At 36.1% G+C, this 23156-nt stretch overlaps 4 protein-coding genes across 4 annotated transcripts; 2 read left to right on the top strand and 2 right to left on the bottom strand.

Moving 5' to 3' along the window:
• The first annotated feature begins 2381 nt into the window (after positions 1-2381).
• On the top strand, positions 2382-10354 carry LOC120627353 (DDB1- and CUL4-associated factor 7). Its single transcript, XM_039895338.1, has 7 exons — positions 2382-2728; positions 3228-3330; positions 4462-4597; positions 5749-5999; positions 6353-6478; positions 8279-8460; positions 9094-10354. The coding sequence occupies exons 1-7, from the start codon at positions 2667-2669 to the stop codon at positions 9290-9292; spliced, it is 1059 nt and encodes a 352-aa protein (XP_039751272.1). The 5' UTR covers positions 2382-2666; the 3' UTR covers positions 9293-10354.
• Positions 10355-12569: 2215 nt separating this feature from the next.
• Positions 12570-15861, bottom strand: LOC120627579 (ATPase family protein 2 homolog). Its single transcript, XM_039895586.1, has 2 exons — positions 15393-15861; positions 12570-14854 (listed from the first exon to the last, which is right to left on the bottom strand). Exons 1-2 carry the CDS (start codon positions 15739-15741, stop codon positions 12966-12968), a joined length of 2238 nt encoding a protein of 745 aa, XP_039751520.1. The 5' UTR covers positions 15742-15861; the 3' UTR covers positions 12570-12965.
• Positions 15862-16252: 391 nt separating this feature from the next.
• Positions 16253-20112, top strand: LOC120627310 (gamma-secretase subunit Aph-1). The gene is made up of 4 exons (XM_039895271.1): positions 16253-16664; positions 17598-17771; positions 18508-18688; positions 19180-20112. Exons 1-4 carry the CDS (start codon positions 16443-16445, stop codon positions 19323-19325), a joined length of 723 nt encoding a protein of 240 aa, XP_039751205.1. The 5' UTR covers positions 16253-16442; the 3' UTR covers positions 19326-20112.
• Positions 19714-22945, bottom strand: LOC120627311. Its single transcript, XM_039895272.1, has 3 exons — positions 22785-22945; positions 22597-22707; positions 19714-22182 (listed from the first exon to the last, which is right to left on the bottom strand). Exons 1-3 carry the CDS (start codon positions 22862-22864, stop codon positions 21987-21989), a joined length of 387 nt encoding a protein of 128 aa, XP_039751206.1. The 5' UTR covers positions 22865-22945; the 3' UTR covers positions 19714-21986.
• Positions 22946-23156: the final 211 nt, after the last annotated feature.

Below are 23156 nucleotides of genomic sequence, written 5' to 3' on the forward strand. Positions count from 1 at the left end.
CTGTTACCATCTTAGGCTGCATCATGACTTACCAGCTCGCGTGATTGCAGTCAAAGAGTTGTAGAGGGTGATCTTACGCGGATTGACGTATAAAGTACAATTCTATTTCATAGTACCTAAACAGAATTAAAAATAGACAGAACCCTCATTCATGATTCAGCCATTATTGCATGCAGTGCATTATGTCTGAAATCAGTGAAAATGCCCCGCGGGCGTCTGTCTTACTTCACATCCGCGGGAAGTTCCCTAGCTCTAACTCGCTAACGTTTTACCATTTTCCCATTTTTAACAGACTTTCCAAAAAGGGAGAGATTCAATTCGCTTGGATTTACTTTTCTTTTTTTTTTAATTCGTTATTTATTCTGGACTTTTCTTAACAATAAGAATGTCAGCCCCATCGTTCCCTTTACGAAAATTGATACTTCCTTTCTCGTATCTTAACTTAAAATCTAATAGCATTCTGGCTACCTCTGAATATGGTGTTGTATTTACTTGGCACCGACTAGAAAATTTTGGTGAAAATATTTATTTCTTGCTTTTTAGTGGTATAACATAGTCTGTTCTTTTTTGTGATTTTTTTTTTATGATTTTATTTTTAAACTTTTAGAACAAAGAGGTAAAATGGTTACTGTCAACTGTTAAATGGTATGAAGTGACCAACCGGCTGTTCTTAAAACACTACTAAAGTTAAGTGGTTTTCGATGGTTCAATATTGGTGTACACGGTTTCTGTTTGTTCTTAATTCTATGAGTACTTACCTAGTTAGTTCTGACAAGACGATAAGCATGCTTAATCATAGCTTAGTATGAATCATAGGATAGTTTCGGCTTCGACCTACATTCTCGAGCACGCGATAGCATCAATGCAGGCCACGTCGCGAGCTCTGTTTAAGGGATTGGCTTTCTTTCTTACATCAGCTAACACTTGGGGAACAATTACATAATGGACCTACGAGTTCCTATTGTGTAACACCTTACCTTTGGGAGCCTGTACATAGCAAGCATAGAATCCGATACCAGTAGCCTTAGTACAAGAAATACTCGCCCGCATCGAGGTGTCGTTTTCGAGTATTGAAATACTAGAACATCGGAGTAAAATGGATCTTATGTGTATTATTTTTAAAGCTTAAATTTCATAAAACGATTGCAAGATAAAAATCTAAAGCAAGTGATATGAAATCCATTTTGCTAAGACGATACAAAGTTTGGTTTGCTTAATGAACTCCTCAATTGCGAGCGAGCGCAAATCTTGTACTAAGGTGGCCATAGGCAAAACAACCTTATCCGAAATAAATTTAAAAAAAAACCTTTAGTAAAAAAATTTGCTAAGTAATACAAATTAAAGTGTATGTTCAGATCAACAATAATTAAAGTTAGTAAAGAGTTAGACTTAACCATAAAGGTAAGTTAAAATAAAAAAGCTTACTTAAATTTCCCATCATAATTTTAGACACAGTGGTATCTACCTACCTAATTTTTATAATAAGTAGGTACTTTTTTAAGACGGTACATTTAGGTACCTGCTTCTTCTGTTCCACACCTAGAGGGTGCATGTTGCGGTACTATCTATAATAGATAATAGGTATGTTGGGAAGAAACTTTTAGTCGGTGCACAATTATTATTTATGTTATAATTCTAATCTAACTAAGTACCTATATAAGTTGGTCGACATTAACCAGCTTACAAACCGTTCTCATTGAGATTAGCCGTTTTGGTTTGGATAAAATAAATAAATATATTACGACAATACGCACATCGCCATCTATCCCCAAAGTAAGGGTACTTGGTATTATTGATGTTATGGTTAGGAGGATAATCAATGATTTTTTTTTAATAGTAATAGAAAGCTTGAAAAATAAATATCTAAGATAAATATTCAAGAGTAGGACCGCAGTAAGAGCCTACTTTGAGCATGTTTGAAAATAGGCGCTAACTTTTTAAAGGGACTACAGTTTCTTCGGTTAGCCGCTAGATGTCATGTCCTCCAACATGTTGAAAATTCAAGTATAAGGAGAATACAATCAGTGTATATTACATAAAATAATTTTAGAGAAATATTTCATACATTAATAAAATACTTTTTTTAATAACTATTATCGTTACCTAAGTATTAATTAAATAAAAAAGCAAGGAGTTTAATGTTTAATTCTACGGTCATTTGAAGAACAAACGACAATTGTGTGTAGTTCAAGCATACAAAGTAATGTAAATCTCTGTCTCTCCTACTCCTATTTGCATGAAAAATTGAAGTGAACGGCATGAACTTTATTCAGACAATTGTCTATGCTTGTTATGCTTCGCTAAATAGAGTAGGCTCTGTTCTGTCTGTGATTTTAAGTTAACTTTCAGGTTTGTCTATGACTCTAAAAACATTTTTTTTTGCTGCAAGTGATTGTGAATAAAAATAAACAAATTATGGATTAATTTGAATTAAAATAACTTTCAGAAGATTAAAGATACTCCAACTTTATAATTAAAAACCTTTAAGTCATTAGTTTGTAACAGCCTCTGTGTCTCGATTAAATTAAACTCGTAATTCACCGCTTCATCATGCTTAAAAAATAAATAAAGTTAATTACAATTGGAAGTGCTTTGAGAGTGTTAAAACGCCTTTTCAGCGTAATATTTAAACTTAACTTGTTACATAAATCGATAGCTACAGAAACATGTCGATGCCACATAGCAGCTCGAGCACAAGTTCTAGTACAAAACGCAAGGAAATATACAAGTAAGCTATGATTGTATGATACAAGAAAGAACTTTTTATTAAAAAAAAGTGCCATGTTATAAACTTGCATATTCAAAAAGGCCCTATTGAACATGCTTGCATACCTGTTGATCTGGCCAAACTCAGAACAAGGGACCTACCTATCCATGAGCATGAGTGTGGTTTAGATGAAAGCACTGTATTTCTCTATACATCTATCCAAATTAATCCTTTCTCTATAACATTCGCCAGTCTATCAGTACAATGCTGGACAAAAAGCCTCCTCGCAGGAGTGTTTGCTCATACAACACTGGGTAGACGGCTGGATAATAGCAGTAGATTATCCATTTATATGTTCATAACATACAAAATAGGTACAAAGTAGAGAGATTATTCTGATACCTACATTATAATACTCCATTGTGGAGGATTTATAAGCCATCATCCTCAGCCTAGCAATAGGAGATTGATAGGCGGAAGATGGTGGAGAAATAATATAAGTTTTTTATTTTTCTTCCAGATACCAAGCACCATGGCCCCTGTATTCAATGAACTGGTCTGTGCGTCCTGACAAAAGATTCAGGCTTGCTCTAGGGAGTTTTGTCGAAGAGTACAACAATAAGGTAATTAATTTTTATGAGATAAAAAACTATAGGATTGTCATCTATCCATCCGTGCTTGTGCTGCAAAACTCTGCCAAACTTTGTGGTTTTTGTGGTTGTGTGTGGATTGAAGCTCATAGCGTTTTTATTACAGCCTTCCACCCTGTTCTATCCTCAGCCTTTTTGATAAGTACTGAAATAGGGAGGTCTGTGAACAACTACATGGTCAGACCAGTGACAACAAGGTGATTCGCCGCTTGGTCTTGTACCCTCCACCCTACTTACCAATATTAGCTTATCTAGGTTACTAGGCAGGCATTGGGCAAATGTGACCGAATTAGTCAAGAATATTCTTCTTATGTACAATGTGCAGAGCTTAGAGCTAATTCATAGCTGCGCCGGCCGAACTACTCAAACATTATGTCATGTTTAATAACAACCTCCCTGGAGCAAAGGTGAGCTCTATGAATTTCAATGGGAGGTCCCTGGTTCGATTCCTGGCAGGGGCAATTTGGTAATTTATAATTTCTGAATATTCTCTGGTCTGGTCTGGTGGGAGGCTTTTGCCGTGGCTAGTTACCACCCTACCGACAAAGACGTGCTGCTAAGCGATTTAGTGTTCTGGTGCAATGTCGCGAAGAAACCAATTAGGGGTATGACTGCCATACTCCAACAAATTAACAATCCGTCTTATACTGCATGATATACATAATACCTTACAGTAAATATCTACAGTGAAGATTGATGTACTTCTTATATTTCTTATTCCTACCTTTGATGGCCATTGCAAAAGTTGCATTTGAGCATGCCATATGTATCTATCTATCTATCTTGTAATGAGGCCCGCTTCAGCGGATGCACTTCGACCCTCCAGGATCTTTTGTGCTTGCCCCGTCCTTGTATCCCCTCACCCGAAATAGCTTCAAATATCCACTCTAAGAGTTTGATTGAAGCTTTTACGTTGGAGGCACAGTAATCCTCTGGTTGTGGATAGGCCACTCCCAAGAGGTCCAACCGCTTTCTAGCCAATCCGTCGCATTCACATGTAGGGTCATCAATTATGCCCATTTTGAGCAGCATGGACCCTGTGCCAGAGTGTCCTGTTATGGCCGCTATATGCCATATGTATATAACCTGTTTCTTTTATTTTAGGTGCAAATAATATCACTAGATGAAGAGACAAGTGAATTCAGTGCTAAATCAACTTTTGACCACCCATATCCCACCACCAAGATCATGTGGATACCCGACAGCAAGGGAGTGTATCCAGACTTATTGGCTACCAGTGGTAAGTTTGCATTATTATAATATGACTGCTTGTGGTTTTGTGACGTTAATATTCATTTAATTAAAGTAGGCTTAGATTATATGCACTTTTGAAACGTCAAGTCGGTTGGTTTGTAGTGACTCTACCACCGGTTCAGAAGGCAGATTCCACTGAGAAGAGCTGGCAAGTAACTCAGCATATTGCTCTTTTCCACATAATTTTATAGTTTAACAATCTTTTGAATTTTTCCGTTTTGTGAGAGATGAAAGCAGAGTGGCCTGCTTCCAAGCAGCCTTGTCGTTAAGGAATTCGTCAAACGTGTTGTAACCACGATTGGTTAAATTGGAGGTACTGGACTCAAAGCCTCCTTGCCTGGGCATTTTCACTCTGTCTCAGTCTGTGCTAACTGGACTTTGCCATCAGCTCTTCTAAATGGGGCTGAGACTGCGCCTGCTCGCTGCAAGCCTTGTGTTAGAGGGTTCGGTGGGATATTTACAGTAGGATTGAAAGGGGAAAGTATTACTGATACTGTTTCTTAGTACTAGATGGCGCTTTTAGGATTCCATACTAATCGTAGCTAACGCTCACGCAATCCAATAAGTTTACATAGATAGTTCTGAATTTGAATTTAATTTTACTTTCTAAGCTGTCATGTTTCTTTGACTTTTAAGGTTTTTTTAAGCCATTATCTAATTTTGACAATTTTTATTGAACAAAAGATTTACTGGTGATAGCATTGTGGTCTTTATATGTCAGGTTCTCTTTATTTATTTATTTATTAGTAAGGCAGATTCCACTGAGAGATTTATCTTTCGGGAAAACGTGGAAGGCAGAAATAATTGAAGGCTTCCAATTTATCTTGGACCACGTCTGCAGCTCGTAATAGCTCTGGGTGGAAAAAGTAGTCTCCGCCCTACGCACCACCAGGTTTTCAAGGGCTCAAAAAAAGAAGAATAGAAAACGGTTTAGTAAAAGGGGCATGAGGCCCAAACAAAAAGTATTAACTGCAATCAAACCTGAGTAAAACCAGTCGTATATTTAATCTAAACCTGTAAATCACTTTTAGTGATAAGTTCACCTTTTGCTTCTAATTTTTTTAATGTATATTTTAAATTTTTCCCATACTACGCATAAAAAGGATGTTTAAATAAATAAATAAAAATATTTTCCAGGCGATTACCTCCGCATTTGGCGTGCGGGCGAACCGTACACGCTATTCGAGTGTGTGCTCAACAACAACAAGAACTCTGACTTCTGCGCGCCGCTCACCTCGTTCGACTGGAACGAGGTCGACCCCAACCTCATCGGCACCAGCAGCATCGACACTACGTGCACCATCTGGGGGCTGGAGACGGGCCAGATGCTGGGCCGCGTCAACGAGGTCACGGGCCATGTGAAGACGCAGCTCATTGCGCACGACAAGGTGAGTGCCTAATGGCACAGTGCCCGCCCTACTCTACCTGGCTGAAACTGTAGTAGTAGTACAGATTTTTTCTTAAATTATTAGGTACTATATACAGATTTTCGGATGGACACTTGCCGATAACCACCTGAGGGTTTGCTACGGCGTCACCGGGGGATTTGGGCAAGTAAGAAAGCTCTTCATGAGAAAAGCCCCAAGGCTCGACGTAATCGGGGGAGGTAGGAGGGTGCCTCCTGCGAGGACTTTGATTTCGGCTCGGTACGACGTTAATCTGAGTGTAAAATCAAGCTCCATAAACATCTAAACAAAACTAGAATTGTTCTCCGAGCTTAAATAAAAACTTTCTTGTCCAGGAAGTATACGACATAGCGTTCAGCCGCGCGGGGGGCGGGCGCGACATGTTCGCGTCCGTGGGCGCCGACGGCTCCGTGCGCATGTTCGACCTGCGGCATCTGGAGCACTCCACCATCATCTATGAGGTGAGGCGTGTGCTGCTGTGTTGTATCACCTTTATATCAAATATATCATTTTGCAGGTTTGTCTCTTGGGTTTTGAACGTTGAACGTTGCTGGCACCATTTAACAACAAGTTGGTTCGCGTAAACGTTGCTAGCACCATTTAACAACAAGCTGGTTCGCGTAAAACGTTGCTAGCACCATTTAACAACACTTAACTTAATTTAGCATTTGTGACAGTGCTCGTTCGGGCAAGCTTATTACTGCTGCCAAGCAGCTTTGCTGTGTTCCGTTCTGAACGGCATAATGGTTGGTGTAGTTAGAGGCACATGAACACCTACGACGCCCCAGGTTGATGGATACAGGACTATAGGACTATGAAGAAAGCGTTCCTTGTGCTGTGAAGTGTTGCTCTGTTTATAGTTTACCATTTACCAATGGCCCACCTGTTGGTAAATGGTAAACTATAAACTAAGTGCGTTTAAAATTAACGCTATTATGTCACTTGCATTAACGGTGAAGGAAAACATCTTGAGGATTCCTGCATGCTTGAGAGTTCTTCATACTTCCACCAGCGTGTGAAGTCTTCCACTCTGCACTTGGTGGGGTAGTTTAAAGTTTTAATAAATTCTCATTCTGAAAGAGACCCGTTCCCTGTAGTGGGCCAGTAATGGGATTACGATGATGATGATAGTATATAATTTAAGATTGTTATGTAGTATATAAAATATATATATATATATATATGTATATATATATATATATTTATAATATATTTTATTTAATGATCAATTGTTTTTTTATATAAATATTTTATGTGTTTTTATATGTTCATTGTTGCCTGATGCAAATAAATAAAGTCAAAGTTAAAATTATCTTTATTCAAGTAGGCCCATAGTCAAGTGGCACTTTAGATACGTACATTACATGAACCATATTCGTAAACTTAAAACTAAAACTCCAAACGCGCCCTTGTCTAAGAAGAAACCAACAACAAACTTAGCCAGGTGTTTTTTTTTTTTTTGTTATCACTATCTCACATTGTCGTTTAAAATTATTAGAAGAGCAACCTGGTTAGAGAAATAATTCACACCCAAGCTTTTTTATTGATTACGTAGTCCTTTATACTATAATAGGACTTTCCTATAAGCTTACGTTTAATACAAACTTTGAACTTTTTAAGAGACATCTCCAAGATCTGAATGGGGCAATGATGTCAATGGGTCCGTTTTTCTGAGAAACCTGTGCCCTGAAGTAGTTCGGAAATGGATTGATATGATGATTGTATAGTATTGTATGTGTTATATATGGGCCTTGTTGCAAGAGACAAATAAATAAATAAACTCTGTTCATTCTGAGAGAGGCCCGTGGCATGTAGTGGGCTGGTAGTGGATTTATATGTTGATTGTACAGTATTGTATGTGTTATAAATGGGGCCTTGTTGCAAGATGCTAATAAACAAATAAACCCTGTTCATTCTAAAAGCGACCTGTGCCCTCTAGTGGGCCGGTAGTGTATTGATATGATGATTGTACAGTATTGTATGTGTTATATATGGGCCTTGTTGCCACATGCAAATAAAGAAATAAACCCTGTTCATTCTCAGAGCGACCTGTGTCCTGTAGTGGGCCGGTAGTGTATTGATTGTACATTATTGTATGTGTTATGTATGGGCCTTATTCCCAGATACGAATAAATAAATAAACCCTTGTCATTCTGAGAGGAACCTGTGATCTGAAGTGGGCTGGTAGTATATTGATGTGATGACTGTACAGTATTTTGTGGGCCTAGTTGCCTGATGCAATTTTTTCGATGTTTCGACAGGACCCGCAACACACGCCGCTGTTGCGGCTGGCGTGGAACAAGCAGGACCCCAACTACCTGGCCACCATCGCCATGGACGCGTGCGAGGTCATCATCCTCGACGTGCGCGTGCCGTGCACGCCCGTGGCGCGCCTCAACAACCACCGCGCCTGCGTCAACGGCATCGCCTGGGCGCCGCACAGGTCAGCATTCACTTCTAACGATAATAATTTAGACGGCCGATTGGCGCAGTTTGCAGCGACCCTGCTTTCTGAGCCCGAGGCCGTGGGTTCGATTCCCACTACTGAGAAATGTTTGTGTGATTAGCATGTATGTTTTCCAGTGTCTGGGTGTTTATATGTATATTCTAAATATTTATGTATATTATTTATCATCTTAGTACCAGCAACAACACAAGATCTTAGCGGGTAATACTGCATGGACTGAAGGTCAAACTCCTCAATGGTGAGCAATTCTGCTTTCGAGCCAAACATTCTTGTGTCCACCAAGCGGAGCTACCACCTCACGGAGTACATTTTGACAGGTGTTACAGTAATTTCATAAAGTGGATAAATAATTAAACTTTTGATAACTACAAATTCGTATAGGCCAGATATTTTATTAAATTGATTAGGATTTTTTACAAATACGTAAGTGATAACTGTACTCGGACTCTATAATGTTAAATGATTTATGATAATACAGTATATCGTTGGTATATCTAATGAAATAAATAAATAAATGTGGTGTGATTTATGAAATTTAAAATGTACCGATCGCTCAGCTTAAAACTATGCTCAAATTTCGAAGCTGTTTGAAAAACCTTTGGTCCCCAGCTCTTGCCACATCTGCACCGCGGGCGACGACCACCAGGCCCTGATATGGGACATCCAGCAAATGCCGCGCGCCATAGAGGACCCCATCCTCGCGTACACCGCGGCCGAGGGGGAAGTCAACCAGATCCAGTGGGGAGCCACGCAGCCAGACTGGATCGCGATATGCTACAACAGGCATACCGAAATACTGCGGGTGTAAAACACACGTTCGTCGGACCTATTTAATATTAGTACTTTTTTTAACCGATTTCAAAAAAGGAGTAGGTTCTTAATTCGACCGTATTTGTGCTTTTTTGTTTGTTCGCGGACAACTTCGTCGTTTACGAACGGATTTTGATGATTCCTTTTGCGTTGGAAAGAAGATATTTCAAAGGTGGTCCCGTGATAAGGAGATCGGGGTTTTGGTGATGGCAGACCAGAGAAATCGAAGGGACCTTCCGAAAATCGTAGGGGCGACTAGTGCGATTGTAAGTTTATCAATTTGTATTTTATATTTTATTCTGATGAGAACTTTGCACCCTTTGTATTTAGGTTAGGTTGTAGTGAAGCTCTGCAGTAGATCTGATGCTGGAGACCATAGGCAGTCGAAGGAATTTTTTTTTATTTTACAAGTTAGCCCTTGACTGCAGACTCACCTCATGGTAGGTGATGATGCAGTCTGAAATGGTAATGGGGTAACCTGTTTTCAATAACCTGACAAGGATCAATTTATTTATTTTTTTATTCCACAAGTTACTTACTACACTTGACTGTAGACTCACCTGATGGTAAGTGATTACGTAGTCTCAGATAATAATGGGTATGGCTGTTTGAGAGTATGGCAGTTACATTAAAACAATACCCAAAATCGGAATGAAAAACAACACTAAGTCATTATTTTAAGACTGAAAATTGTATATCTAAAACACTAAAATTTAAAAATGCTTTTGTTCTTATTAAATTAAATCTTTATTAACAAAATGTACTGCATTCCCTCGATTATAAAATAAGATTTGTCTTTTTTTATTTGCATTTATACTTATGAATATTGTGTATATGATGCCTGAATTTTGAAAAAAAAAATCCTTTTAAATTTAATTTTACAGCAATATAGTTCTAGAAAATATGTAAAAAGTATTAAGGTCTGATCAAACTGAACCGATCAAAGAAACTAGCTTGCTTGCTTAGCCTTTGCGGACGGGACTAGACGGCTAAACGTCGTTTTAAGTAAAAAAATGTACACTCGTTAGAATTTATACTTCTTTGGCGTAATAAGATAAAAATCTAATATTTTATCTTTCGCCTTATTCTACGTCTGTAAAGAAAATGACACTAATATTAGAAAAATAAAGTTTATTTAAATATAACAAAAAAATATTTCTAACTAATTAAATAAATGGACATTTTATATATATTTCTTGTGTGCGTGTGTATGTCACTGAATTCCAACTAAACGGCTGGAGCGATTTAATTGAATTTTTCGGTATGCGTTTGGGTGGCACCCTGGATGGTTTAGATTCACATATCAGCCCGACAGATGGCGCTGGGGTCCGCTAGTAATAAATATAATTCAGGGAATATTAATTAACTCATAATCGGACAACTAAGTCTCACAATTGAATCAATTATATCACCGGAATGAGCCCGCAGACTTTGACAATTCAAAGTGTGCACTGTCAAACCTTATAGCTAACTTCAGGGTGCCGACTTTTTGTGACGGTGTGCGCGCGCATCGTAAAAATTTACTCTCATAATTTATCCCTAACGCGCCAAAAGAAGTATAACTTAAAAATTTTCGGAGTTTCTTTTTAAGCCCTTCCGTCCTTTGCGAAAGGACTCGTGCCCTGTAGTTTGCCGGTAATGGGTCGATAAATATGACGATGAACCTATCGCAAAATGCACTGTGAGGCTTCACAGTAATGTTTGTGAGTACAGGGGTGTCGGTAATTAAATGACAAAGAAATATGAGTGGATTCATCTTTAGTATATTATTTACTAACTTACCCTTAATTTTACTTGAAGTAGGTTCAGCACCGGTTTAGCATAAGCTTCAACAATGAATCTGTGCCAAATGCTTTTCGGTTGGCTACAATACGAAGTTTTTTTTAAGAGTGCTGTAAATTGAGCCAATCAACTTCGACAATAGAAAAAATCCGATTTAAGTTATGAATTCCATGGTGGTTTAAAACTGAGCACTCATTGTATGAAAGCCTCGCCCACCATGTTTCGCCACTCACTAGTTGTGGAACTCATTAGAATTACATTGCATGTCAACTTCGTGCATAACACGTTCGGTGCTAGAGCCCCAGGTAAATAGTACTATAAAATATGGTAGAATTAATGTTTTGAACGTCAAGCCTCTTAGCGTACCCTAAACCCTTAGCTCTTTCTCAGTAGACATTGCATTTAATATATTCGTAGTTATATAATACATTTACTTAAAAACATGACTTTTACAATCTTACATTGGCAGCATTTTTATCTCTCCGATATAATCTTTAAGCAATATATAAAATGTATCTGTTTCTTTGCACACATTTTGTTGCACTAATGATAAAAAAAATAGTACTTCTCAAGTATTTATTGAAATATTTTACCCCTAAGGTGAATGACCATCCTATTGCCCCTCTAAAGTCAATTACGCCTATGCTTAGATGCTGGAAGGGCGACGATACATAATTTTAGATTATCGTATCTAGAGGGACAAAGGAAGATTCTATTCCTTCATTGTTTGATTAAAATGAAATAAAAAAACGACCAACAGAGTCGACAAGCCTACCCGCCTGCACCAAGTACGACACAGTTAGTATAGGATGTTTCCTAATACACCACCAGAAAAGTCACCGTGAATAACAGCCATTTTTTGGGATAGGGTAGGATGTTTTTCTGTTTGGAATTACGTCTCCTTCTGAAAGTCTAAAGGGCAGATATTTTAAGCCAAAACTAACATAGTTTTGGATTAAAATATCTGCGTTTATTTAGCGCGATTATTTTAACACTAGATCAGACTGACACCAATAGGCATAAAATAGGAAATCGAGGACGATTAAGTATAAAAATTGTTTATGACATACAATTGTATAGATGCTTCGCAATTTGGATTGTTAACTTGAAAAGGTAAAGTTTTTACAGAAGGTTTGAAGAAGTTACGAAGAAACTTATACCATTGCAAAATTTTGCATTATTTTTGTTTTAGTTAAAAAATAAATCAATTTGCTTATTATCCATGACCTATTGTATAATGATGATCCCTGCACAACCTCGAACAACCCCCTACTGACCAGGAGGTTAAATTGTATGGGATAAAATTGGTAGTGAAAAAAATTCAATAAATCAATATTAATAAAAATTCACTGATTATAAACAAAAATGTAAATCAATGTAGATTTTTTAATTTTGTATAGTTAAGACTAGATTAACTTAATTTATATACAAAAATAGTAATATAAGATTTCTTACAACATTAAATAGTTATACAAATATTGTGTATTCTTTTTTATATCTACATTCATTGCTTGTTATATATAGTTAAATAAAAATAGTTTTTTATACAATATAATTAACTCTTATTTAACTGTGGACAGGTAGTGTCCTAAACCAATGAAAATAGAGAAAACCAGGAGACATTAGCAGTTATATTTACGACAATATAGTTATACTTTTGGTAAAACGAAAACTTTAATTGTAAAAACAGTTTTAGACAATCTACTGAAAATAATGATAATCTTTGGTCACAGATTTCCCCATGCTGCCAAAGTACAATGAAACATTACCTTAAGATTGTGCACCTTTTGTTGAAGTTTCAGGCACAGATGAAAATAATAAAGGAATAAATTCCTAACAGCATAATGTTGATAGTACACAGGTAAATATTAACAAATATTGTATCAGCATTAACCAGATCTTTGTCCTAAAGCAAATTCTTCATATACCTCCAACATAGACTGAGGTGTTCGCGGCTTAAATTCTTTTAGGACATGTTCAAAATGCTCCATTGTTACTGCTGCACAATCCAGATCTTTCTCTAACGCTCGTAACGCCGCTTCATGGCAAAGCGCCTCTAATTCAGCGCCAGAAAACCCCTCTGTCCTTGTCGCTAAACTATGAGGATTCACATCGTCACTAACACTCATTTTATTCAATTTTAGCTCGATAACTTGTAATCGTGTTTCGAAATCTGGTAAAGGCACGTATATCAGTCTATCAAGTCGTCCAGGACGAAGCAAGGCTCGGTCCATTCTGTCAGGACGGTTCGTGGCTGCTACAATTGTCACTGAATGCAGAGGAACTACTCCATCTAGTTCTGTCAAAAGTTGGGCTAGTACCCTTTCATGAACGCTGGCTTCCCCCGCACCCCTTTCCCCACCTAGAGCGTCCATTTCGTCAAAGAATATGATAGAGGGTGCTACTTGTCGTGCTTTAGTAAATAGATCTCTTACGGCGCGTTCAGATTCTCCAACCCACTTCGAGAATAGTTCCGGGCCTTTGATCGATAGAAAATTTAGCCCACTTTCTGTAGCTAATGCTTTCGCTATCATTGTTTTTGAACAACCAGGGGGTCCATAAAGAAGAACGCCCGAAGGCGGACGAACTCCTAATCGACGAAAGCTTTCCGAATGTTTCAATGGCCATTCAACTGCTTGGCGTAGTTTCAACTTCAAGTTGTCTTGTCCTCCTATATCAGACCACCTGACATTTGGTATTTCTATTAGTAACTCCCGCATAGCGCTGGGCCTTACTACCGTTAATGCACTGACTAAATCTTCCTTTTCTATTACAGGACTTTTTCTTTTTAAACATTTAAGTGAAGCTTGGGTGCACAAATTTACTAAATCTGCAGCAACATAGCCATGAGCCAGATCTGCTATTGATTCTACGTCGTTTGATGCAACTTTATGAGGAAGATTTTTTAATAGTGCATACAAAATTTCCCTACGCCTTATTCTATCGGGCACTGGAACTTCGATTTCTTTGTCTAAACGTCCGAATCGCCTTAACATAGGATCTATCGCGTCTGGTTTTCTAGTCGTCGCTAAAACGAAGACTTTGCTAGACTCTTGGTGTAAATTGTCTAATAATGACACGAAAGCGGATGTAACCCGTCTTTCCTGTTCTGTACTACCGGAAGAACGGCGTGGACAAATAGTTTCAATCTCATCAACCAAAATAATACTTGGTTCATTTGTAACAGCTTTGGCAAACAAGTTTTTCATTGTAGATTCAGTCTCACCAAAGTATTTGCTAAATATTGTTGGGCCATTGATTTCAATATGAAAACAATTTTCAATTAAATATTGACAAATAGCTGTTTTACCAATACCAGAATGTCCATACAATAAAAGACCTCTAGTAGGTTGAAAATTAGCTGCAAACCCATATGTGTCAAAAGAAATGTTGATTAATGTTTTTATTTCATCTATAATATCATCTACACCACCTAGTATAACAGGTTTCTTGTTTACTTTTTTATCAATATTCTTTTCTATATTCCACACTGTGTTTTCACTCAAAAGGAACCATGTTCCATTAAAATTTTCAGATATTTCTGAATGCTTTATATTGATAAATTCAATTTGCAATTTTTTGCCAAAATAATAATATACTAAGACACTTCCTGTGCTCACATAATGATTTATAAATCTCTCTTTTAAGATATCACTTATGTCTGTACCTACTTTGTGATTTCTTATTTTTACTGTGACAAATGATGCTGATGGGATTACACCTTTTAGAATAGCTACACTAACTTTTTTACTATCACTACACCATACACCAGTTAGATCTGTAATAAGAAAAGTTTATTGTCAATTAAATAATAAACACAGAAATAGCTTCCCAACCTGGGCACCTTAGAAAGTACTCCTTCTGTACTTCAAAAAAGTCAAGACTTATTGTTTCTTCAATAAATCAATCAATCAATTTTATTTATTTGCTGATACAGAAACATCTGTAACACCTACGTGTTACAGATAAAAATTTTGATATGGTATGGTAGAATGTAGATATTAACACCCTCCAAAAGTTGGAAACCCCCTGCTTAATAGGCAATTCTAAAATTGCATTTTCACAATTTTTTGATATCTTGTGACATGTAGCTGCAATCATATTCTGCACAAAATAAATAACAATGATATCATATAATATAGATTTCTAAAATGTAATTCACAAGTTAAGTTATTGCTGGCTTAGTAGAACCTGCTTGCAATCTTAGTCAATAATTCAATAATATTTGGAGCAATATTTAGAGTTTGGATATCTCAGGAACTACCACTACAATTTGTAGCAACAGAACAGTTATTTATAAAATAAACTATTAATACCTGCAGCCGGTAATATGACAGCGGCTGGTGCAGACGCCTTCGACGGCCACATGCGCTTCACCAGCGTCGGAGCGCCATCCCTTTTCAACTCCAAGGGTTTTCCGATTACAGCACCAATGAGAGTCCCAGCCGACGGATGGACTAACACTGCGTCCCTAGGCACGCTATCAGGAGGCGCACTGGCTCGCTCCAGCCATGTAAACAATGTCTCATTTTCAATATATGGGCATTTTACTTGATCTTTTGAGCAATTCAAATCGATGTGTACATTTTTATCATTGGTTAGAACGCTGCATTGACAACGCTCGCACTCGACCCACAAGGTCTTCTTGGTTTGTTTTGGAGGCATTTTTCTGTTAATACACTAAAATTTTAATCATTTTCCCTAATAACTAATTTAAATTAGAAAATGGATATTTATTTTTAAATCGCACATGCACTTTACTTGCTGTCAATGTCAATAACTGCCATTTTGACACTGATGACTGAAGTGCCATCAATGTCAAAATATAAGATATTTATTTCATTGCGTTTAATCCTCGGATACAGAAACTACTCATCCTAGGTTCATCATAGAATAATAAGGATTTTAAAGGTTAATGCCTCAGTCTGTTTAGTATTATATTAAAGCGGTGAATAGTGTCGGAAAGACAATTGATAGCACCATATCTTTGCAATCACCACATTGTTGCCGTAATTCCATGATAACTGGCAAATCACATTCCAGCTCTCTCAACTCTGAGAGCAGAGTTTGAGGTTTTTAGGCTATAAACTATGATCTTAAAGTGAGACCTTTGCGTTTTCCGTACGGGAAAGAAAAAATAAGTTGGCGATTGACGTTGACAGTTGTCAATTGTCATTTGACAAAGCAAGTTTTCGTTTGTAAATTTTATTCTTGTTTCCGAATTTGTTCCTTTAAATCATGAATATAACAATGAAGTTCTCTTTAAATACTGTATAGATGTGTAGGACGTAGGTTTAAGTAACACAAGAGTTATCTATAACAAAAGCTTAGGCTTTAGTGTTAACTGAACCAAACTTATAACTAAAATGACTCTCGCAGAGTTTTTCAGTTGTTCCCTACTTGCCTTCGGGCCCCCTTTTGCGATGTTTGCGCTGACAATCGCAAACGACCCGGTGCGGATTATCATCATGATTGCTGCAGCCTTTGGGTGGCTCGTATCGTTTTTAATGTCGTCACTAATCTGGTTCGCAGTGAGCCCCTTGCGATCGTACTTAGCCTTTGGAATGGTGTTTGCAATAATAATGCAGGTAAAGTAACAGTTGTCGACCCTTTGAATAAATAAACCAGGCCTAAATTCACCGAAAAGTGGGCTTTTACTTTGTTGCTTCACTATGCCTATTTACACTGCATTATTTAGGAAACTAAACAAATACATATCACTATGACTAGGAAAATTGATGATATCACTTTCCTTGCTGATTATATTCTATGGCAAACTATAATAACACCCTGTTAACTTAATAAACTTTCTGTAAAGTAATAATTATCTGTTATAAAGAGAGGGAGTTTACAATTTGGCTTGCAATGACTCATCATCCTCAGCCTATTGGTGTCAGACTCCAACAGAGGGTTTTAAAGATATATATCCTCGACTCTATACTCTATACTTTGAAATGGATCATTATACATTTATAGGCTTACTTAACGATTCTGTAGTTCAAATTTTCTTTGACAAAATTTATGCACACTTAAAAGTGTTCAAATATTTTCACATTTTTGTCAGTAATTGACAATTAATATGTAACATTATATCTGAGTAATTGACAATTACTATGTAACAATTAATGTAAGAAATCTAAATCTAAGAGTGTTACTCTCTTGAGTGAGTTTAGGTTCAAAACAACCTCAGCGGAGTTTGAATTTGAGTCTTATTCTTTGTTTACCACAGTGACTTCAAAATAGTGCTACAGTATAGCCACACTCAGGAGTGTGCATACAGGATATGCAGTAAGTAGGCAGATAATTTAAAATGAAAAAAATCTCCAGTATATGTTATAAAATACTTTAGGGCTTGTAGTTATAAAAAGCCTACCCTTAATTTTTATAACTCATACTGGAGATTTTCTTAATTTTATATCTTCTGCAAACCCTGTACATACACTCTATGCATGCCAATGGCCACACTGCCTATAAGTGTGATATTCTGGCTTATATGAATTTTAACCTGAAAATAATTTTAGGAAGCTTGTCGCTATGGAATGTACTTGCTACTACGAAAGACAGAAGCTGGTCTGAAGGAGATCTCCGAGAACCATGAGATTTGTAGCAACAAACTTGAGATGGCATATGTCTCTGGGCTAGGCTTTGGCATTATGAGTGGGGCTTTTGCCCTTATCAATGTTCTAGCTGACTCAGTAAGTATTCATATTAATTATCTTAATAAATTTATCATCCACAATTCTACATAAAATAACTTGACTATTACGTTGGTTGTAGCCTGATGTTAAATTAAGTAACCTATACTATACTTGAGAGTGGTTATCCACTCTCAAGTATAGTATAGGGTATATGCAAAAGGTTTATCATGTCCAAATGGTTTTATATAGTATTTGTTGAGGAGGTGCCTCCCATTGCCAGAAGGCTGATATGTCCTACGTAAAGCAGGACTGGTAGCGCCAGAAATTAGAACAAACCATTTAAAAAAACAGCAGTCCCCTCTGTAAATGTACATATTTTGGAGAATGAAAATAAAGCAAAATTTTATTATTTTTTTATTTTTTCAAATATTATTTTCAAGGATGATTGGCGCAGTAGGCAGTGACCCTGCTTTCTGACTCTGAGGCAGTTGGTTCGATTCCCACAGCTGGAAATTGTTTGCGTGATGAACATTAATGTTTTTCAGTGTCTGGGTGGTTATTTGTTTATTATAAGTTTATAGTAAAGATTTATATAAGTAATAAAGATTCATCAGTTATCTTAGTATCCAAAACACAAGCTACGCTTCACTACATCAACCTGCATGGGTCTCCTTCTACCATGAGAAGGGGTTAAGGCTGTAGGCCACCACGCAAGTCCAGCGTGGATTGGTAGACTTTATCATAATATATTTATTTATTTATTATTATAACTTATATCTGTTTTTATCGACAGGTAGGGCCAGGCAGCGTTGGCCTCCATGGTGGAACAGAGTACTTCTTTGTCACAAGTGCAGCAATGACTCTGTGCATGATACTTCTCAACACCTTCTGGAGTGTCATCTTCTTTAATGGACTAGACAACAAAAACTATGCTAAAATTGTATGGGTCATTGGTTCACACTTCTTTGTGTCAGGTTTGTATTTACTACTAGATTGATATTTTAGATTAAATTGGCTCTATAAAAAAAAGAGTTATATATACATTTGATTAATAGAACCACAAAAATTCAAAATTTATTAATTCTTTATTTGTTTAGGCCTATCACAGGCACTTAGGAAGTGTTTATATATATATATATGTTAACATAATTTTAAGGGGATGTTGATACATATTGATACATTAATTCACTGGGATTCTTATATCATATTGATAATAAAACTATTTAGTCCATAAATAGACAACAACTCAATTACCACCATGTCATGTAACCACAATTTTTTTCCATAATAGAGCCTAGAGGCCATTCATAAAAACTATATAAGTCAATAGCTAGCGTCAGTTCAAAGTTTTTTATACAATCAAAATCATCCCAAAGTGTTAAGTTTTAAAAATACATTTACAAACAAGGATAATAATATTAGTAATTTATAATTCTATTTGTCAAGTTAAAACTGTTCTTTTCAGGTCTTAGTTTGCTCAACAAGAAGGAGTTGTACGTAGTAACGATTTTACCGTCATATATTATACTCATTATAACAATTGTGATAGCTTTCAAATGTGCGGGAGGATCAAGCAAAGGACTCATTCAAAGCTTTACTGGCCGGCCATAGAAAGGCATTCCTTTAGACCAGCCTAGATAAACAATTCTAAGGTACCCACTATTATGTTAGAGGAAAATAGACAAACCCTTGCCTCTAACGAAACCCAGAAAATATCGTGAAATGGTAATTGGTATTGAATGCACCCTTAATGTGATAATACATAAACATTGTTTGCTTAGTTTCAACTTTGGTTGTGTTCACCTTGTAAACTTGGAATCGTGAAAACAAAATCCTGTTTTTCAGAAGTGGGATAATTTAGTGTACTGAAATATTTGACATTTCGGCTTAAAGCTTTATTTGTATTTATTATAAATAACTTACAATATGACATCATATAATATACGTAACCCATTTGCAAAATGATGAAATATAAATTAAAATCTAAATAATACTAATGTTATAGCATCAAAAAGTATGTCTTCAGGTATGTTTGAAAATGCTACTGATATAAAAAATATTGTATAAAAGAGAGTAATTAAGCAGCAATTGTTGTATATCTTCAATAAGATGTTCTAATAATCGTTAAAGCCCGCCGTTCCGCATTAGAGCGGCATCACGGGTCTTTGCTCAAAAATTCGTCTATCCTATGACCTGTGCCCAACTGTGGAGAAATAATAAGTTGAGGATCATGAATAGAATGAAATGAATGCAACAAAATACTGTAAAATTATTATTATTGTTTAGTTTGTCTTTAACCTTTGTATTTGTAACATGGGTGCATGAATGTATTAATGCTATACTTAATATGAATAAACTGTAAAGTTGGTCGCACATTACGAGCTGATCAAAACTACAAGTAGTGTTTCTTTTACTAATCTGCCAAGTAAACACTGACATAAGATCCTGGACATAATTTTTTTTCCTTTCATTTCTGGAAAGTACAGTGGAGTCTGCGTTTTATGGTACCCTATCGTGGTGTGCAGAAGGCATGAATTGTAAAAATCTTGCCCCCAAAACGCGATATATGTATAGTAGGTATTGCTTTTATGCATGTATGATGTACAGAACTGCCACAGACCATTTTAACTCAGGTTCTTCATTTCTCATTTGATCATGTAGACTCCTAGCATAAATCTCTTAAAAGCCTACTAAGGCTCGTTTTCACTAACCACAAATAAGGTAATGCCTAATCTAAGGAGGTTCCTAGGCATACATCAACAGTTTTTAATTGTTATCACCTAAGAGTTGGTGAAACGTTTTTCTTTTATAGATGTCGCCTCAATTAGTGAAAACGGGCTTGATAAATTCTTCCCATAGTTAGCAACCTAATGGATACCAGCTCTGTATTGAATATCTAAATATTCCTATAAATGTATTGGGCCATATAACATCCGCGCCTAGTGTGAGATTTTATATATATTAGATCGCGTTAAATTCGATTTGTATGGAATTGACACAGCAACATCTAGTTATAATACCGGTTAACAGTATTTTCACTAGATGGCGTTTTTTCAATATCTTACTGATCGTAGTTAACTTTCTCGCAATCAAATTAATATAAATAAAAATAGGTGGAAGAAAAACTCAAACTTGGCAATCAGAAGGTTTGTTATGTTAATAAGAATTGCTTTCTACTAAGCAGTTTCTAGCATAAGTACCAATAAATAAATATATTATTAAGAAAATTTATACAGTTGAAAAAATAGGCGTATCTGACTAAAGCGTGTTTTATGTATGTTTGTGTTCTAAATTATTGAAAAAAAACCGTTAACTAATTGATACATAACCATTCCAACATCTGATACTGGATAGAACAAGGTCAAATTTGTGTTAATGATTTATTATTAATGTTCCCATTAATAATAATACTTTTTATAAAAATAAAAGTAATGATTGAATTGTTTTTTTTTAATTTGCCTCTATCAATTTCAAAGTTTAACCCCCTGATCAATCCTCAAGCTGAAAATCAGAAAATATAGAACCAAAATCAAAATTTAATTTTCTCAAGTAGATCTATTTTTAAATGTCAAGTAAATGTGCTGTTGCTCTTATCCATGTGAACTAACTGACAATCATTATGCTATCTTGTGAGATGAGAAGGACAAAATAAAGTGGAGAGCTTTAATAAGCAATGCAACAAATGTACACAACAACGGTAATTAATTTCATGACTCAACCTTTAATAATTAAAAAAACATCAAAGAAAAATAATAAGTGAGATAAAAGTAGAGCTAACTGCAACCAAGCAACCATGTTATTGTGCACTGTAAAAATTTGATTGATTAATTTAATTGACAGATTAAGTTGATTTTCCTTTATTATCAACACCTCACAAATACTTGAGTCATACAAGACAAATGTTATAAGTATACATGAAAGATAGAAAGTCAGGGTTCATTTAGTCGTCAATTTTGTAACACAGTTACAACCATATATCTACTGACTATGAAATATTGACAAATCCTCATGTTCATAGGTAGTTTTATAGCATTTAAAATGTTCTTTTAGCCAATTCAAATAATATGTGTTTTTTCATTACTTTAAACCACAATTAAATGTATTGTATTAAATAACATCATATAAAAAATGTTAAAACTTATTTAAAGTGACTAAAATACGAAAGAACTCTGATCCACCATTCTTAGATTATGATGATTGTTTGTCGATTGAAATGTTTTAATTTTCACTCTTCACCGCACACCTCCTTGTGGAGGAAGTCAAAATAAAAAATTACGAAGATGCTTGTTCTTCCTCAGCAAGTTGCACCAGCAATGAGTCAACGGTCCACACTGTGTCAGCAGTATCAGCCTCTACTTTTGGCACATAAGAGAGCAGAACCTCCAGGGCTGCCTCCACACCCTCCACTGACCCACTGACACCACCAACCTCTGCCAATGTGTTAACTGTTTCAAAGTCTTGCTCTGGGCTGTAAAATTGCATAAATAAGTATATTTCCAGAGTACATTAGCCAGCCGCATAGCTTTAAATCCTGCTAATAGTTAGCAATATAGCCTTATTGGATATTTAACATTGTTCAAGAATTTAGTTATCAGATGCAGCAAAGATTTTTTTAACTCTGACTGCTAATCTCAGACAGTGTGTTCAAACAAAAATCTTTTGGCTTTATTATAAGTCTAGAACATGTAGTGTAGTCTACGATAGGTGCAAACTATAGTACCTACATACTTTGGAGAAACATACTTTGGAGTTCTCCAAAGTAAGTGTAGTTTGTAAGGCCAGATTTTGTTTGTAATCATATGGATGGAGCTCAGTGGATAGAAGTTGGTATAAGGCACCAATGAACAATAAAGTATAAGGAAATATCGATTAAAGATCTTACGGCGATGGTTTAGAAATCTCTTTTTCCAGAATGTCCTGAAGATCATCCAAGTCCGGTATCGTTGGTATGTCGTCAATGGATTCGGGCGATTTTTTGGGCATTACATACTCCCTGCATAAAAGATTAGCTTTAACACCGTTTGATTGTTTTTAATACAGCAAGAGTGAATTAAGGAACGAAAATTAAACCTTGGTTCTACGGGCGCTCCTTCTGACCAAACGCCTACTTTTCTCGGCTCAGGGCCAGTGGAATTAAAAGGTTCATTCATTGTTAAAAATACAATAATACAAGTAAAAGTACAAGGAAATCTGTTTATGCAATTTGTTATCTTGTTTGTGTACAATTTGAATATGTCAAATCAAAGTCTCAAGTCACCTGTCAATATTTTGTCATCTGACATATTATAATGATAGGAAGCGTTCAGTGTTTCAAACGTGTTTATTACCTATGTGATTTATTGTAACCCCCGATTCATACGAGTCTTACTTTAACGATAAAAAATTCAAAGGTTCGTTCGTTTTAGATAAGGTTGTTTGTCATGGCATTTATAGCCTCGTTGG

The sequence above is a fragment of the Pararge aegeria genome, chromosome 11 (genome assembly GCF_905163445.1).
Source record: "Pararge aegeria chromosome 11, ilParAegt1.1, whole genome shotgun sequence".
Lineage (NCBI taxonomy): Eukaryota > Metazoa > Arthropoda > Insecta > Lepidoptera > Nymphalidae > Pararge > Pararge aegeria.

Coding starts and splice junctions, on each gene's coding strand:
- LOC120627310 (XM_039895271.1), top strand. CDS start 16,443: ATGACTCTCGCAGAGTTTTTCAGTTGTTCCCTACTTGCCTTCGGGCCC. Junction 16,665..17,597: donor TGTTTGCAATAATAATGCAG/GTAAAGTAACAG, acceptor AAATAATTTTAG/GAAGCTTGTCGCTATGGAAT. Junction 18,689..19,179: donor TTCACACTTCTTTGTGTCAG/GTTTGTATTTAC, acceptor TGTTCTTTTCAG/GTCTTAGTTTGCTCAACAAG.
- LOC120627311 (XM_039895272.1), bottom strand. CDS start 22,864: ATGAATGAACCTTTTAATTCCACTGGCCCTGAGCCGAGAAAAGTAGGC. Junction 22,708..22,784: donor GGAGCGCCCGTAGAACCAAG/GTTTAATTTTCG, acceptor TCTTTTATGCAG/GGAGTATGTAATGCCCAAAA. Junction 22,183..22,596: donor GAGATTTCTAAACCATCGCC/GTAAGATCTTTA, acceptor GCAATTTTACAG/CCCAGAGCAAGACTTTGAAA.
- LOC120627353 (XM_039895338.1), top strand. CDS start 2,667: ATGTCGATGCCACATAGCAGCTCGAGCACAAGTTCTAGTACAAAACGC. Junction 3,331..4,461: donor TCGAAGAGTACAACAATAAG/GTAATTAATTTT, acceptor CTTTTATTTTAG/GTGCAAATAATATCACTAGA. Junction 6,000..6,352: donor AGCTCATTGCGCACGACAAG/GTGAGTGCCTAA, acceptor TTTCTTGTCCAG/GAAGTATACGACATAGCGTT.
- LOC120627579 (XM_039895586.1), bottom strand. CDS start 15,741: ATGCCTCCAAAACAAACCAAGAAGACCTTGTGGGTCGAGTGCGAGCGT. Junction 14,855..15,392: donor TGTCATATTACCGGCTGCAG/GTATTAATAGTT, acceptor TTCTTATTACAG/ATCTAACTGGTGTATGGTGT.